Source organism: Panthera leo, chromosome B4 (genome assembly GCF_018350215.1).
Source record: "Panthera leo isolate Ple1 chromosome B4, P.leo_Ple1_pat1.1, whole genome shotgun sequence".
Taxonomy (NCBI): domain Eukaryota; kingdom Metazoa; phylum Chordata; class Mammalia; order Carnivora; family Felidae; genus Panthera; species Panthera leo.
Genome location: NC_056685.1, coordinates 28,850,743 through 28,865,790, shown reverse-complemented (window position 1 = coordinate 28,865,790; position 15,048 = coordinate 28,850,743). Strand labels below are relative to the sequence as shown.

General features: G+C 34.8%; 1 protein-coding gene across 15 annotated transcripts in view; it reads left to right on the top strand.

The window, feature by feature from the left end:
• Window positions 1–14,291, top strand: part of EPC1 (enhancer of polycomb homolog 1) — a 104,588-nt gene extending 90,297 nt beyond the window's left edge. For 13 of the 15 annotated variants that reach the window (XM_042945269.1, XM_042945259.1, XM_042945267.1 and 10 more), the window contains 6 exons: window positions 1,515–1,867; window positions 9,198–9,316; window positions 9,397–9,483; window positions 10,327–10,468; window positions 10,574–10,937; window positions 12,913–14,291. In XM_042945269.1, coding sequence (XP_042801203.1) covers window positions 1,515–1,867; window positions 9,198–9,316; window positions 9,397–9,483; window positions 10,327–10,468; window positions 10,574–10,937; window positions 12,913–12,985 — 1,138 coding nt within the window. In that variant the 3' untranslated portion in view covers window positions 12,986–14,291. Of the gene's footprint in view, window positions 1–1,514; window positions 1,868–9,197; window positions 9,317–9,364; window positions 9,484–10,326; window positions 10,469–10,573; window positions 10,938–12,912 lie in introns of those variants that run through there. The other 2 variants (XM_042945268.1, XM_042945274.1) reach the window with 2 other exon arrangements.
• The last annotated feature ends 757 nt before the right edge of the window (window positions 14,292–15,048 follow it).

Genomic DNA, 15,048 nt, shown 5'->3' with positions numbered 1-15,048 from the left:
GGCTCCATGCTGAGAGTGGAGCCTGCTTAAAATTCTCTCTCTCCCTCTGCCGTTCTCTCCTGCTCACACTTTCTCTCTCTAAAATAAAATAATTAAAAATCAAACAACAACAACAACAAGAAATGTCATATAACTAGTATACTAAGTCGTTTAACTCATCAGTGAAAAGGATCCAGGATCAATGCATAACCTGACCCTGACATCCCAGTTTTTCTGGATCTAAATGCTCTTCTTTTGTTTAAACGTGATGGAACCAACCCATGTATATTCTAGATGCCTTTATGTAAGAATCTGTGTATTTGTGCAGGAGGCAAGAAGGAATTACAGAGCACATAAAAGTGCAGAAAAAGAAAATTATTCCTATGTTGGTGAAAAAACATAGGAACTGTGCTTTTGGGAGAAAATCTAATGATGTAATTTATAGTGAATTATTGCTTATATATGTGTTTCTTTCATTTTTGAATCTTAATTTCAGTTTTTAATCACTTAAAACGTAAGTTTAGAGTTGTCTGAGCACTGAAATATATTTTATTTAGTGCTTTTCCTCCCATTATTGTGTTGACATCAATAGTAGTCAAAATTCTCTATGTTGGCTATATTTTGTTCTGTACTAGCATTTATCAGTGGTAGCATTTTAAGATAGAATCATTTTTATAAAGTTTATATAAATAACATAAAAGTATATCCTCTAGAGTAGTGGGTATCAAATACTTTGTCTATAAGAAATTTTAATGAGGGGTGCCTAGGTGGCTCAGTTTGTTGAGCTTCTAACTCTACTTTGGCTCAGATCATGATCCCAAGGTCGTGGGATTGAGCCCCACAGGCTCTGCACTGAGTGTGGAGCCTACGTAAGATTTTCTTCCCCTCTCTCCCTCCCTCTCGCTCGCTCTCTCTCTCTTCCTCCCTTATTCCCTCTGCCCTTCCTCCCTGCTTGCGCGCACGCTCTCTCTCAAAAACATAAAGACAAATAATTTTTAAATAAAGAAATCTTAATGATGTAAAATATCCGAAAGATCGTATACTTTTTATTGCACTTCTACCTCTCCCCTACCCCTGTCAAAAAAAAAAATGAAGTGTTTGCTTAATAGAGAACAGGTATTTTATAACATATTTTGGTGCTTTGTAATGGAAATAAAAACCTTTGGTTGAAAAGCAATTTGAAAAGAAAAATATTCTCATGTTTTATCAGTAACTTATACTAGTAGACCAACTCCTAGAACTGTTGAAAGACTCTTACTGATGTAAAATGAATAGTATACGTTATTCTTTAAGGTGGAGTACTCTCTTTAATCAGATAATTATAAAGTAAAAGAACTTTTATCAGAAGTTGAGAATTTTTTAAAAAAAGAAAAGAAATTGGGAGTTTAGCCTATAGGAGCCAAATACTGAAATAATCAAATTCATAGCTTTTAAACATTTAGTCTGAGATGGCTTTGGGGGAATTGAGTGGGTCTTTTTAATATAATTTTTGAATAGCTATTTTACATGTATGTTCCCTGCCTTATTTTTAATAGGGTCTTACTGGACAGAGCTCACTCAGACTATGACAGTATGTTTCGCCATCTGGATTTGGAAATGCTTTCCTCTCCACAACATTCTCCAGTCAATCAGTTTGCCAATACCTCAGAAACAAATACCTCGGACAAATCTTTCTCTAAAGACCTCAGTCAGATACTAGTCAATATCAAATCATGTAGATGGCGGCATTTTAGGCCTCGGACACCATCCCTACATGACAGTGACAATGATGAACTCTCCTGTAGAAAATTATATAGGAGTATAAATCGAACAGGAACAGCACAACCTGGGACCCAGACATGCAGTACCTCCACGCAAAGTAAAAGTAGCAGTGGTTCAGCACATTTTGGTATGTGTTTTTGTTATGATGTACATTTCTATAGAAATGTCAGGTTCATTAATTTTTTGAGTGTGTGGTCTATTTAAGTTTAAAAGTCCTTTTCCCTCAAAATAATGAGAGAAAAAAAGGACTTGGTCAAGTATTCATTTGAATTCTGTTTGTACATGTGTTTCTCATTTAAATAAACCCACATTACAAAGGTGAATTATTACTATTTAATATATGACATTTGTTTCCTGGGTACACTCTGTGAACCACAATTCCTGATTCAGCAATTATATTTTCAAATAATAAGAAAAGAAAATGGGCTGTTAATTGTTACTATTTTATACTTGGACACTTCTCTAGTCTTTTTTTTAAACTGTAAAAGTAGACCAGCAAGTCAGTAGATATGCAAAAGCCTTACCTAATGATAGTAATGCAGAACAATTTATAAGAGGGAAAATAATTTTTCAGAAAACAATATTTAAATATTTAAAGGATTATTTTAATTTTATAGGATTGTAATTTTGGAAACATTTCTAGATAATATCTGCTTTAGCATTATGGCTATATTGTGAAATGTGTCTAAAATAAATGCTGTCTTAAAATATAGTCCTAAGATTTTAGCTTTCTATTTAAAAGCATAAATCTGTGTTATACGAAGCATGTAGATTATAGAAATTCACTGTTAAAATTATGTTACCACAGATTTTTGTAAAGATAATTTAAATACTCATTTTGAAGGGACTGTAAAGATATTTATTGCATCGCCCCAATTATCTGGTAAGGTACAGCCAAACCTTCTAACAAATACGAGAACGTGCTGCTTATTGTTAAAGATCTCCAGAAAAGGTTCTATAAACCAATTTACTTTGTGTCTAGAAAACAAGTACTTCTGTGAAATGGAAATCCTTAGTTCATAAGAAAAATAATCACATTTCAGAAATCTAAATTATTCTGAGGCCTAACAGAGTAGTATAGTTCCATTAATTTCTGAGTGTATATATATCATGGAAAGTTAATCTTCCCTGCTATTACAGTCTTAAAAATCAAAATAACTTTTCAATATGAAGGAAACATATAGTGTGGGGTGTAAACATGTAATATGTTTTCCCTGATAGATTTTTAGGCTCTATAAATTCCTTGAGACTTCTTGTAGAAAATTGGCATGTTCTGTCAATCCCCATCTTCTCAGTCCTTAAATAGAGAAGTTGAGGGAGTGCCTGGTGAGCTCAGTCGGTAGAGCATGAGACTCTTGATCTCTGGGTTGTTTGAGCCCCACATTGGGTGTAGAGATTACTTAGAAAAATAAAATCTTTAATAAAAAAGAATAGAGGAGTTGAATTTTATAACTATCCTAAGGATCTTTTAATGATCTTTTTTTATGTAAATTGTTTTGCTATACTACGTAAGTAAGCATTGATATTATGAAACTTACCTGATTTGTGTTTGCCAAAGAATATTAAAAGGTGAACTTTGAACAGTAGTAGTATTACCAAAAGTTTAGCTGAAAAAAAATTTTTAGTAACTGTGATTTTCTTTTTAATCATTTCCTTGCCCATATATACAACTTCTAGAAAATGGGTTTATCAGTTTTTTGTCATTGCACTTAATTGTTTTCAATTTTCCCTTAATTTTTACTAGATCTTTTGTATACTTAGAGAATAGTTGCCTACAGATTGCTGTAGGGAAATGCTTTATTTTTTGCTATTTGTGAATACTCAAGAAACCTAAAGCTCTTCTCTTTATGCTCTATAAAGTATATTATAGTAGAATCATATCATAAGTACATTTAACTTTAGAAATTCAACTATAGGCCCCTGGAGAAAAAATAAAATTTTAACAGTTCAAAAAGTATATAGGATTATAAATACAATTCTACTGAAAGAATATAGTCTCCAGAATTGGCCACTCTGGCAATGGCAGAAGTGAATCTGTTGTTTCTCACAGAGTGTCAGTGCCTCCTGAGGTGCCACCTTCATTCATAGGTGAAGCATCTCACCTCCATCAGTGTAATTATAATTTTAAAGATAAATTTTTTCATACAGCATGGCCCCCAGATACAAGCCAAACTATTTCATCTGGTACTCAACCACAAAAATTGATCTCATCTGATGCAAAAGGAAAAACTGCTGAGCTTATTGAAAGAGATAACATCCATCATGGCACACTCTAAAGGAATTTTCAAGGCTTAATTTTTACCATACTGACTTTGGAACTTAACTATTAGATAAGATAGGAGTCATTTGATATATACTTACTTGCCTACTGCTTAAGCCAAGTATTTTGATTTAGCCATTTTTTTCTGTCATTGTTTTAAATACCAATATTTATTCATATGTTGTGGCATAGTGATACACCCTCTGAACTGATTGTCCTTTTCCTAAATAATCACCTACAAGAGCCTATTTCTTCTCATTTTCAAATAGGAAATTCTAAATGAGGATTATCAAGAGTCCATTATTTTTAGTAAAAGGTATGAGCTTTATTTAACACCAACTTTTATAGTTTCTGGTGCTCAGAATTTTTTTGCTTGCTTCCCAGTCTTGGCCATTTTGCATAGTTGTGTGGCCAGATGGGTAACCTGGTTAGACTGGCATTAGGTAGTCTGGTTAGTCAGGTACCAGAGTGCTTGGTCCACTGGATAACACACAGCAGAATGACACAGTGCTGAGGAACTTGGGAAGACTTAACTATATGCGTATTTAGAATTTCTAGGACTAGATCTTAGTATGTATGGCTAAATTGTGTATCTTAATCTTCAGTTAATATGTGATTTGGACAGTTTCCAAATACAGTATTGTTTTTTTTTTTAATCTATAAAAGTACCTTTAAAAATGTTTGTTCAGTGACTAAGTATTCATTTGCATGCGTTTGAGTTTCGGGGATACAAGATATCAGAACTAACACCGTTTTTTCATAATTAGAAAGGACTATATAATTTTGAAAGACTGTAAGTAGAAAAGTGGTTTGTAAACCACCATTCTATGTTCAGGAGGATTTGAATTCCTAGTTCCCACTGAAATTTCATCAGCATTCTACAGATTAGGCTTATTTTCATAAATTAATAGGATATATGTAGCTGGAATGATGTTCTAAGTCTTAGGATCTGTAGCTTACTTAAATTAGTGCAATTTACTTCATAAAAATTGTAACATAAAATTTTAAAAGGAACTCTAGTTTGAACCTTAAATATTTTTATGGTTAGATTTTATAAAATTGTAGGACCTTAATCCTTATCCAAGCGTGTTTCACAGTTCAGAATTACATCCTCAGCAGGGTCTGGAGTAGCACCCATAGTAAAATTAATAGTTCTCTCTATGCTGAAGTAGAAGAATATTCACAATAAGGGGAAGCTTGGGCCACAGATAATCTCATGTTCAAGTAATTTGTGGCCCAATGAATTCAGGTTCAGTCATGTTTGGCCATCTATGGCAATATACCATGTTTTTTTTTTCAGGTTGGATTTCTGGGTGGCTGACAAATGCTTTAGGAACCGTAAAACTTTCGTTCAAGCTTGCTGACTTAGGGGATCATACTTTAATACTTTCTAAAGTCATTTCATTTTATATTTATTTATTTAAAGTTACCTTTTCCTGTATTGAAATAATTTTCTGACTACTGCTAAAAGAAATTTCTAATTGAGGATTCTCTTTTAAAATAGGTGTTTGGGTTTGTTGTTGGTGGGTTTTTTTGTTTTTTGTTTTTTTGTCTTTGTTTTCACAAACAAAACGACATACATTTTGGTAATCTTAAATCTGTCTTCTCAAACTGAATTTTCAAATTATTAACTAAGTACCTGTCATCCTCACTACTCCCACTTCAGATCATTTCAGTTGATCTGCTCCAGCTGCAGGAATGTGACTTAAAGAGCAACAGCTTGAGCTATAGGCTATTCCAGGTGCTGGGTTACCACATAATAGTTTCTTTGTCCAAGTAGACTGGTAACATTTTAGATTATTTCATCTAAATTCCTACCCCAGAGAATTATTAGCAGCTACCAAAACAACAGTGGTCGTTGTAGACCTTTGCCTAAACACCTCTAGGGAGGGCACATTCAGCAGTTTTCAGGTTATTCTAGAGTTCGGAATCTTGTTTAGAAAGTTCGTCCATATATTAAACAAAAGCTGCCCCCTTAAATTGAAATCTACAGATTCCTCTTTTACCCTTAGAAGCATGCTGAATAAGTTTTCTTGCTTTCCAACATCATAGTATCCTTCAAATATTTGACGTCTTACCATGCTTCTTCCCTCTTCTCAGCTTTTAATCATGTCCCTCACGTGACTCCTCTCCCATACCTAGACTCCTGTCAGGTGTTCTATATATGAGGCTGTTTGTTTTTTTAAAGCACTTGAGTCACACTGTTGGGTATATAAAAAGTTTGATTATTTCTTGTAGATAGTATTAAATCTAAAACTTTTATCTATTTCTTTTCATATTTAAAATCTCATTGGTTTGGGGATGGATTTTCCCCCTTCCACTGTTAACTATCTTTGTGACCTCAGATGAAAGTTTCTTCATCTTTAGTGTGAAGTGATAGGAGGACATCACCAAGGATGCCACCTAATCTAAAAATTTGGAGTTCTGTGAAACGCTTCTGATTCTAGGTTTGGTCATCTGTTCATGAAACCATCCTGTCCATCCTTAAGTAAATTGCAAACCTGACTACCACACCCTGTCTGGAGGTAGACATACAACCTTAACACCTTCTACCTTGATAGGGATTGTGGTCATTTTTATTTATTTACACTTAGCATTTGGTTAAACTTTGAATTAGAATGCCATCTGAAGTCTTCTCAGTTTTCTGTATAAATAACAATATAAAACCCAATTTATTTTGTTTTGCCCAATTTACTACCTTACCTTTGTCCAGGCTTTTCCTACTTATTCATATAGCCTTTAGAATAGGATTAGAAATTTATTTCTCAGAAGAAATATAAAATCCTTACATCGCATGGCTGAAAAAGGCTTTAGTGATCACCTAACTTAGTCTAAGTATTTTGGATGAACATACTGAGCCCTAAAAGTTCGGTTACTTGCCTAGGTATACTCAGATAGTTACGATAGAGCCAAAAGCTGGGGAAAAAAAAAAAAAAATCAAGGTTTCTTGGCCCCTACACCTATGGTTTTTATTACCTTCACTTACAGCTTATATGTTGCTTAACATATGCATGTCTTTTAGATCATTTATTTAAAATGGGGAAAATTTCGTAACTACTCCAGAGGTGTAATAATATCTAAGCAATAGATTGACAATACTGATCTAAAGTCATGATGAGTGTTAGGTGCATTTTTATTCCTAAATCTGTATTAGGAAGAAGTTAACAGTTGTTTAAAAGTGAAATTCAGAGACCAGGATTAAAATGTTAACTTACATTACCGCAAAAATATTTGGAACCTTTATTCAAATGAATTTTCCAATTTATTATTACTAAATTTTTTATCAAAGTGTACACAAATACAAGCAGAGTTCTGCAAAAGAATATTTTCATTCATATAAATGGAGTGTTTTATATACAGGTCTCCAGTGAATGCTAAATTACTGTTTTTCTAGATATGTAATGACCTGACCTTGCAGAAATGATCCTTTCTTAAAATATTTATTGAGCATCCCCTACTAGGGAATTCAAGACTTAGGCAACTCAATCAAATTTAGGAAGTTAAAACATAAATCTCAAAAACATACTAGCAAAACTAATAAATTAAGTTGCTTTTTACGGATTTTTTTAAACCTAAAGATAAGTGTTACAGTAATTATAAACCATCTTTCAGGGCAGCATTAATTTTTATAAATTTTCTTCAAGTTTTGATTCAACACATTTCTATTGTATGGAAATGAACATTTTGACACAAAGTTACTTTATGTCCATATTTACAGGTTATCCTATTACCAGTAAAAGTCTTCCCTGTAGTATTCAGATCTGAGAAATACAACATAGTAGGAAAAGAAACTTATCAAGGGACAGATATCAATGAAAGTTTTTACAAGAAATTATGTTTTTGTTCTTGTAGCCTAAGCACTTAGTTCAATTCAAGTGTAAATAAAGCCTATGTAGACACTAATAACTTCTGAGGTTTTCATAAATATTATTTCATAATTTCCTGATCCATTGAAAATATGGTAGAATTTCTACCTGAACATTTTGTAGTGGTACTAGGCAGAAAGGCTGTATCCTGGAAGATAAAGTTTCTTTATGAGTTACGAGTGAAAATTATAAAACTTGTTAAAGTGAAACTGTCTTCAACTAAATTACTAAAATGCAATTAAAGACAACAGGAAATTCGGTGGACAGTGTTTTGAAAACATTAAACTTTAGATTGAGGAAATTTGCATTGCATGATTTATAGATTCCCTGGTATTCAGGGATGCATGATAACCTTTTTTGTGTTTTGAAATAATTTCTTACCCAAACACCACAGGCTTCTTAAAGAAGCCTTTAAAGTCAGATGTTGTGATTGTATGTACCCTTTTTTTTCCTTTTTTTAATTGGCAAAAAATAAGAAAAAGAAAAAGGTTTCCTTTTTAAAAACTGCACACACTTTTTTGGGGGGTAATAAATGAACATTTTTTTGTTTGTTTTTTTTAGAACTGAGCTCTCCATAGACAAACATAAGTAGCATAACACAGTGTCTTTCCTCAGACATCATTCTGTACAGTAAATCAACATAAACAACTCCGTTCTTATTGACTGGATTTTTTCCAGGTGGGTTAATTGGGTGGGGAAAATTAATTAACCTTAACATTTGGAGCCTCTTGTCTTCCTGCTAAAGGATGAGTTCTTTAAAAAATAAAATAAAAAAAGGTAATAAACCAACAACCTTATATTCCATATAGAGGGAATGTTTGTAATGGCTAAAATTAGAAAATATGTAGAACAATTAGTATTTATACACAGAACTATTAGGGATCATCTGAATGCATTGGGACAGTGATATGAGTAAACTAGAAACCAAATGGTAATTACCAGATTTCTTCTCAAGCTCCATGCCAAGTTGAATTCTAAATATGTAGATTTAAAAAGCTGGATTACCTTTTTACACTGTCTAGCACAAGTGTCACAGCTTATAAAAATAATGGTTCTGAAACTTGAGAAGTGAGCATTTCTCTTTCCTATGTTGTTATAACTCAGGAAGTTTATAATTTTGTTTTTCTTTAAACTCCAGCCACTCCTGATAAATGTGGTTGTAAAAATGCTGAATTTTTCATATGGAAGTGATCTTTAGCAGGATCATCAGCCTTTGTCAAATGCTTTAATTTTACACAAAAATTTTCCTAATGCTGAAATTTGTTTTAGTATTGTAAGATATGTGTGGTATCTGTGTGTTTTTATAAAGTATTTCCTCGTTTTATGTTCAGCATTTACAGCCGAACAATACCAGCAACATCAACAGCAACTGGCACTAATGCAGAAACAGCAGCTTGCACAAATTCAGCAACAGCAAGCAAATAGTAATTCCTCCACCACCACTTCACAGGTGAGGGATTTGTCTGTCTTATGATTATCCCTCATTGTTTCCCACCAGAGTTCATCTCTAATTACCAACTGTTGTCATAGAACCTTGCATCTAACCAGCAGAAAAGTGGCTTTCGCCTGAATCTACATCATAGCCATTCTATACAGGGTTTAGAAAGAACATTACAGGTGAGTATGGAAGCTGTTGCCTCTGCTCCCTATTTTAAAAAGTAAAGCTAAAAAACATAGTTAAATGCGATCAAGACACTGTCTTCCAAGTCTGTCCTATAGTCTGTGAATTTTCCTTGTTAGTATATGATCTCACCCAGCTCATTTTCTTAGTTATTTTAATTATTATTAAAATTTATCTTAAATTACATACTAAACCTCTTTGACTATTAAATGAAATCACTTTTAAACCTCAAGGATGATAAATGTTTGCCATTGAAACACATTTAAAGCTTGAAGGCTGAAATTTTAATCTAAGCATCTTGGAGGAAAACTCATTTAAAAAAATTCAAAGGGCCTCTTAATTTCTAGGCCAAGTTATGATGTGATGTTTTGTTACTTCTCTTCTAAAAGGATAGTTATCCTCCTGTCCCAGAGATACCTTTGGGTGGGTGGGTGGGGGTGTGTGTGTGTGTGTGTGTGTGTATAAGTTAGGTTAAAAAAAGCTTACATACTCATTTTTCATTATATGTATTTGCAAATCACTGAAATGTTTTACTAGCATATTTCTTGTCTGACACTTTGTGTTGGAGGTTTACTGTTTTCACATTCTAGAAGGTTTATTTTTGTAGTTGATTTGTCCATATTACGTACTGTCACATGTGAAGATCAAAATTCATAATCCCTGAGTTCTTATATTGTTTGAACACTCTTCAAATTTATGACTGTCAAAAGAGATGAAGATATTTCAGTGGTTTGCCACTTTGGTTTATATTCAAACTGATTTTGGTATACCTGTGTAACTTTAATGTTGATTTGAGACTAAGTGATGCTGATTAGATTTGTTTTGTATTTTCTTTTTAGGGTTTTGTTTCCAAGACTTTGGATTCTGCTAGTGCTCAATTTGCTGCTTCTGCTTTGGTGACATCAGAACAACTGATGGGATTCAAGATGAAGGATGATGTGGTGCTTGGAATTGGGGTGAATGGCGTCCTTCCAGCCTCAGGTAAGCATAAAGACATTTAAATTGTTCTGATATTTGTAACCTATATCTCTTATTAATAAACAGCAAAGTCGTACATTGTTTAGATGCTTCTTTCTTTTTCTCTAGGAGTATACAAGGGCTTACACCTCAGTAGTACTACACCAACAGCACTTGTACATACGAGTCCATCAACGGCAGGTTCAACTTTGTTACAGCCTTCAAACATGACACAGACTTCAAGTTCCCACAGTGCACTGAGTCATCAAGTAACCGCTGCCAATTCTGCAACAACTCAGGTTCTGATTGGGAACAACATTCGATTAACTGTACCTTCATCAGTTGCCACTGTAAACTCTATTGCCCCCATAAATGCACGACATATACCTAGGACTTTAAGTGCTGTTCCATCGTCTGCCTTAAAGCTGGCTGCCGCAGCAAACTGTCAAGTTTCCAAGGTTCCATCTTCATCTTCTGTAGATTCAGTTCCAAGGTCAGTAGTTATTTTAAGCCTAAAATGTTTGAAAAATATGAGCCCTAACTTAAATCCTCTAGCAGTGCTCTCTACTTATTGGTGTTTTTTGCTCTTTCCTTATATACATTAAAAATGTATAGGGGCATCTGGGTCTCTCAGTCGGTTTAGCGTCTAAACTCTTGATAGTGGCTCAGGTCATGATCTTGAGGTCGTGGGATCCAGCCCCACATAAGGCTCTGCACTGACAATACGGAGCCTGCTTGGGATTCTCTGCCCCTCCCCAGCACGCACACACACACGTACGCGCGCTCTCTCTCTCAAAATAAACTTAAAAAAATGTATAGATGAGAATTCCTTATTTAGTCAAGACTTAAACAGATAATTTTTATAATTCAGTACTGTTAACAATTTGAACTAAATGGTATACTGAGTATTGCATATATGCTTTGGATGTCACTTCCTTAGTATAATAATAGCTTATAATGCTCTTGTTTTTCTACCTTTGCATGGAGGGAGTTCTCTTTAGAATGTTTCTTTTGTTTTCTTCCACAGCTTCTTGTGTAAAGAATTGATAGAACCCACTGTGGCTTGTATGCTAAGCTGCTGTTAATAATGTAAATAATGTAAAGGCTTACAGTATTAATGCCAGGTCAACTTTTATTCAAACCATTATTTTTTATGCTAATTTGTCATCTTGGGTTTCAGTAGATTGTTTAGAATGTTTGTTCAGGTTCTTTTCTGTTTTAAATATTAATGGTAATTAGAATCTTACTATTTACAAAGTACTCTGGGGGAAACAAGAGAAAGACCAGGGGTTTTCAGTTTAGTTAAAAGACAAGCATAAAAGTGTAAAAATTAAATGCTGTTAATTGTGAGTAATAGCTGGAAGTCATTCTTGTATCACAAAGCATTATAGCCTTGTCAGATTAATTGTGTAAATTATGACTATAATTTCAATATAAGGAGTGATCTTTTCACACCAGGGGTATTCTGGGAGAGTTCTACAAAATAAGATCAGATTTGTTCTTAGCTGGGCAGAGAAGAGGATGAGAGAGTTGGAGAAATACAAATGTGTTCAGAAGCTAACAACTAAACTAATTTGTCTAGAGGTTTGGGAAGGTTAGTAGTTCAAGTTGAAGGGGTAGGAGGTGGGCACACTTTAGAACACCTTGGATGCTAGACTGATAGGTAGACTTCCTCGGCCAAGCGTGGCCCAAGAGGGAAGAGCAGGCTTTGTAGCAACAGACTGTATAGCCTTAAGTTTCCAAACCCATGCATCCCTGTCTGCTTCTCAATTTAAGTAATAGTTATTGTCTGCTCCATTCAGGTCCATTCTTATTATTCTGGGTCTAGTCATAACTAATCAATCAATTAGAGTTCTTACCTAAATATATAATACATGGTTTTCACTGTTACAGAATTATATAACCATGAAACACTGGCAGTGTATGGTAAACTTTCGTATCACTTATTTTAGTCCCTTCATTTTAAAAATGAGGGAAATGAGATCCAGAGAAGCTGATTACTACAAGCACATTCAGGTGTTAGAACAACTGTGACCCTGGTCTTCTAATTACCAGCTCAGTAGCTCTGCTACTCAACTGCACATATAGAGCACTGACAAAAGTCCTGACTTGAATGACTTTTGTTCACATTTGTTACTTTTTTGAAAGAGGAGGAAAGTGAAATTAGAGACTAAAAGTTAGGAATTCTTTATGTTTTTTAACATCTGGGTTGCTTGGCTGCCACTACGATTTTATTGGTGATATAGTTGACCATGGAATTTATGGTGGACAGAAGAAGCCTGACTTTTGGTTGTATATTCCTGATAATAAACTATAAAGGTTCATACTCCTCTACTTGTGTCTTATCCCAAAAGTGTCACATTTCTTCCTATTACTAAAAATACTTAAAAATTTTTTTATTGGGGAGATAATCTTGATTTGTTAAATTTGTTGCAGATAAGTAATTTAATTAAACTTTATTTCAACAGGGAAAATCATGAATCAGAAAAGCCAGCACTAAACAACATAGCAGACAACACAGTAGCGATGGAGGTGACGTAGCTTCCTCAGGAGTGAAACTGCAGCCTGGGGACTTGATTAGGTGCTATGCATCAGTAGCATTTTGAATGCAAGGGATGATGGAATGCAGCACACGCGTTTCGGTGGCAGCTGTGGGGACTTGACAGCAGTGCTCATCTCTCATGCTTCAATTTTTCTTTTCTTATTGTTAATAGGAAAAAAATCAACATCTGTAAATTAAGAATACAGCAATTATCTGTACAGTACTGCATATTTGTAATACCCTTGTATATATGTTACTTGAATACAGAAATGTTCATTTGTGATGCTTTGCACTTGGGGGTGGGGGGGGTGGGAGGGAAATAAATTGCAACAAAGAGTGTGAGATGTGAGATTGTATAGAGATGAAGTGTCATCACATCATGTGCATGGTGCGGAACCTGCTGTTTTATCTATTTATTGTGCCGTGTTTACAGTTTTTTGTACACTGTACCTTCATTGGTTCCTGTGCTGTAGTAAATGTGTTAGGTAGCTGTGGACTCCTTGGTATTTTGTAAATGGTATAACATAACTTGGTTCCCCTCTGGGTCCCTGAGTTTTCTGTGTATCATGTGAAAAAAATGGTGACATACATACAGAATTTTACAAAAAAAAAAAAAAAGGCATCAGTTTTTAAAAAATGGGGAATGTACTGTTAAATGGGGATCTTCCTGGTCTACTATCATTAGGACAAGTAACAAGCTAAAAATGAAGTCTCTTGAATCTTCCCATCCCCACTTGCCCACAAAGCTGTGGGCAGTTTCTGGTACTTAAAGCACTAATGTTATGTTGCTGCTCTACAAACAGCCCAGTAGTCCCATTTCCTTCCACACCAAAAAGTGTTAAATCAAGTATGCAAATGGAGTCCTTACAACTGGAGTTTATGTTGTCTTGCCCTTTTTTTAGCACAAAAAAAAAAAATTGTACTTTTTTATTGTCGAATTGTTGAAAAGACTTCATTCTTTACTTGTTCTTACAAAAAGGATATAAGGGAGAAGAATGCAGTAATTGCTGTACGTGTATCATCATTCCAGTTTCTAAAAACAGCCAGCCAGCTTTTTTCCTTTTCAGATTCTCCAGAAGGCTGCAAGGCCAGAACCACAAATATCGGGTGCCTTCCTTTGGAAATATTTGACCTCTCTTCTGTGAAGAGAATGGTACTTAACAGACTACTACCAGTGCTTTGTCAGTACCGAAGTCTGAATGCCCAGTCCAATGGCATACATGATCCTTAAGGTTTTTAATCCCACCTGGAAAAATTGTGATAGAATTCTCACAAAATAAACCCAGGGCATTACATGTTGACAAACTAATGTGTAGTGGTCTTTTGCTTTTATTTTCAACCCAAGAACTCCTGTGTACTTTAATTGAAATCACTCCATAAAGGGGGGACTTGGGAATGGGAGTGATGACTTTAAGTTCATTTTTTTCAACAGTTATTATTGAATAATCACTAAGCTTAGATCCTAGAACAGTGGAAAAATGCCTGCCCTCGTGGAGTTTGTAATCTCATTGAGGGATAAAAACAAAAGAAGTAAGACTTAAGTTGTATTAGGGGATAAATATTTTAGGGGGAAAAGTAATGCAAGGAAGGGGGAGAGGGAGAAGCAGTGCTAGGGGAGGGTGGAGGGTTCAGTTTCAAGTGAGGTGGGCAAGGAAGGGTTCACAGACCATGCTTCCATTTGATCAGAGACTTGAAGTTGGGCGGGTAGAGCATTCTAGGCAGAGAGGATAAGTACAAAGAACCTGGGGTGGCAGTGTGCCTGGCTTGCTAAAGGAAGAGAAGTGTGGCTGTGCAACGGAAAGAGGAGAGTAGGGTAAGTCGAGGAGTAATGAGTCTGCTCACAGAGGAGCTCCAGGCAGGGCTTTATAGGGATTTGTGCTGGAGGACAAGGTAGAGAGCACAAAGGAAAGAATCCTCAGGCTGACTCCCCAAGGAGAGATTAGAAAGAGTTTTTTAAAGATAAATTTGGGTGGGAAAAGGGTGACATACAAGCACATAAAGGCAGGGTTTTATTAGCACCTGTGCATTTAAAGATCATGCTTCTTCATGCATCACATGTCTG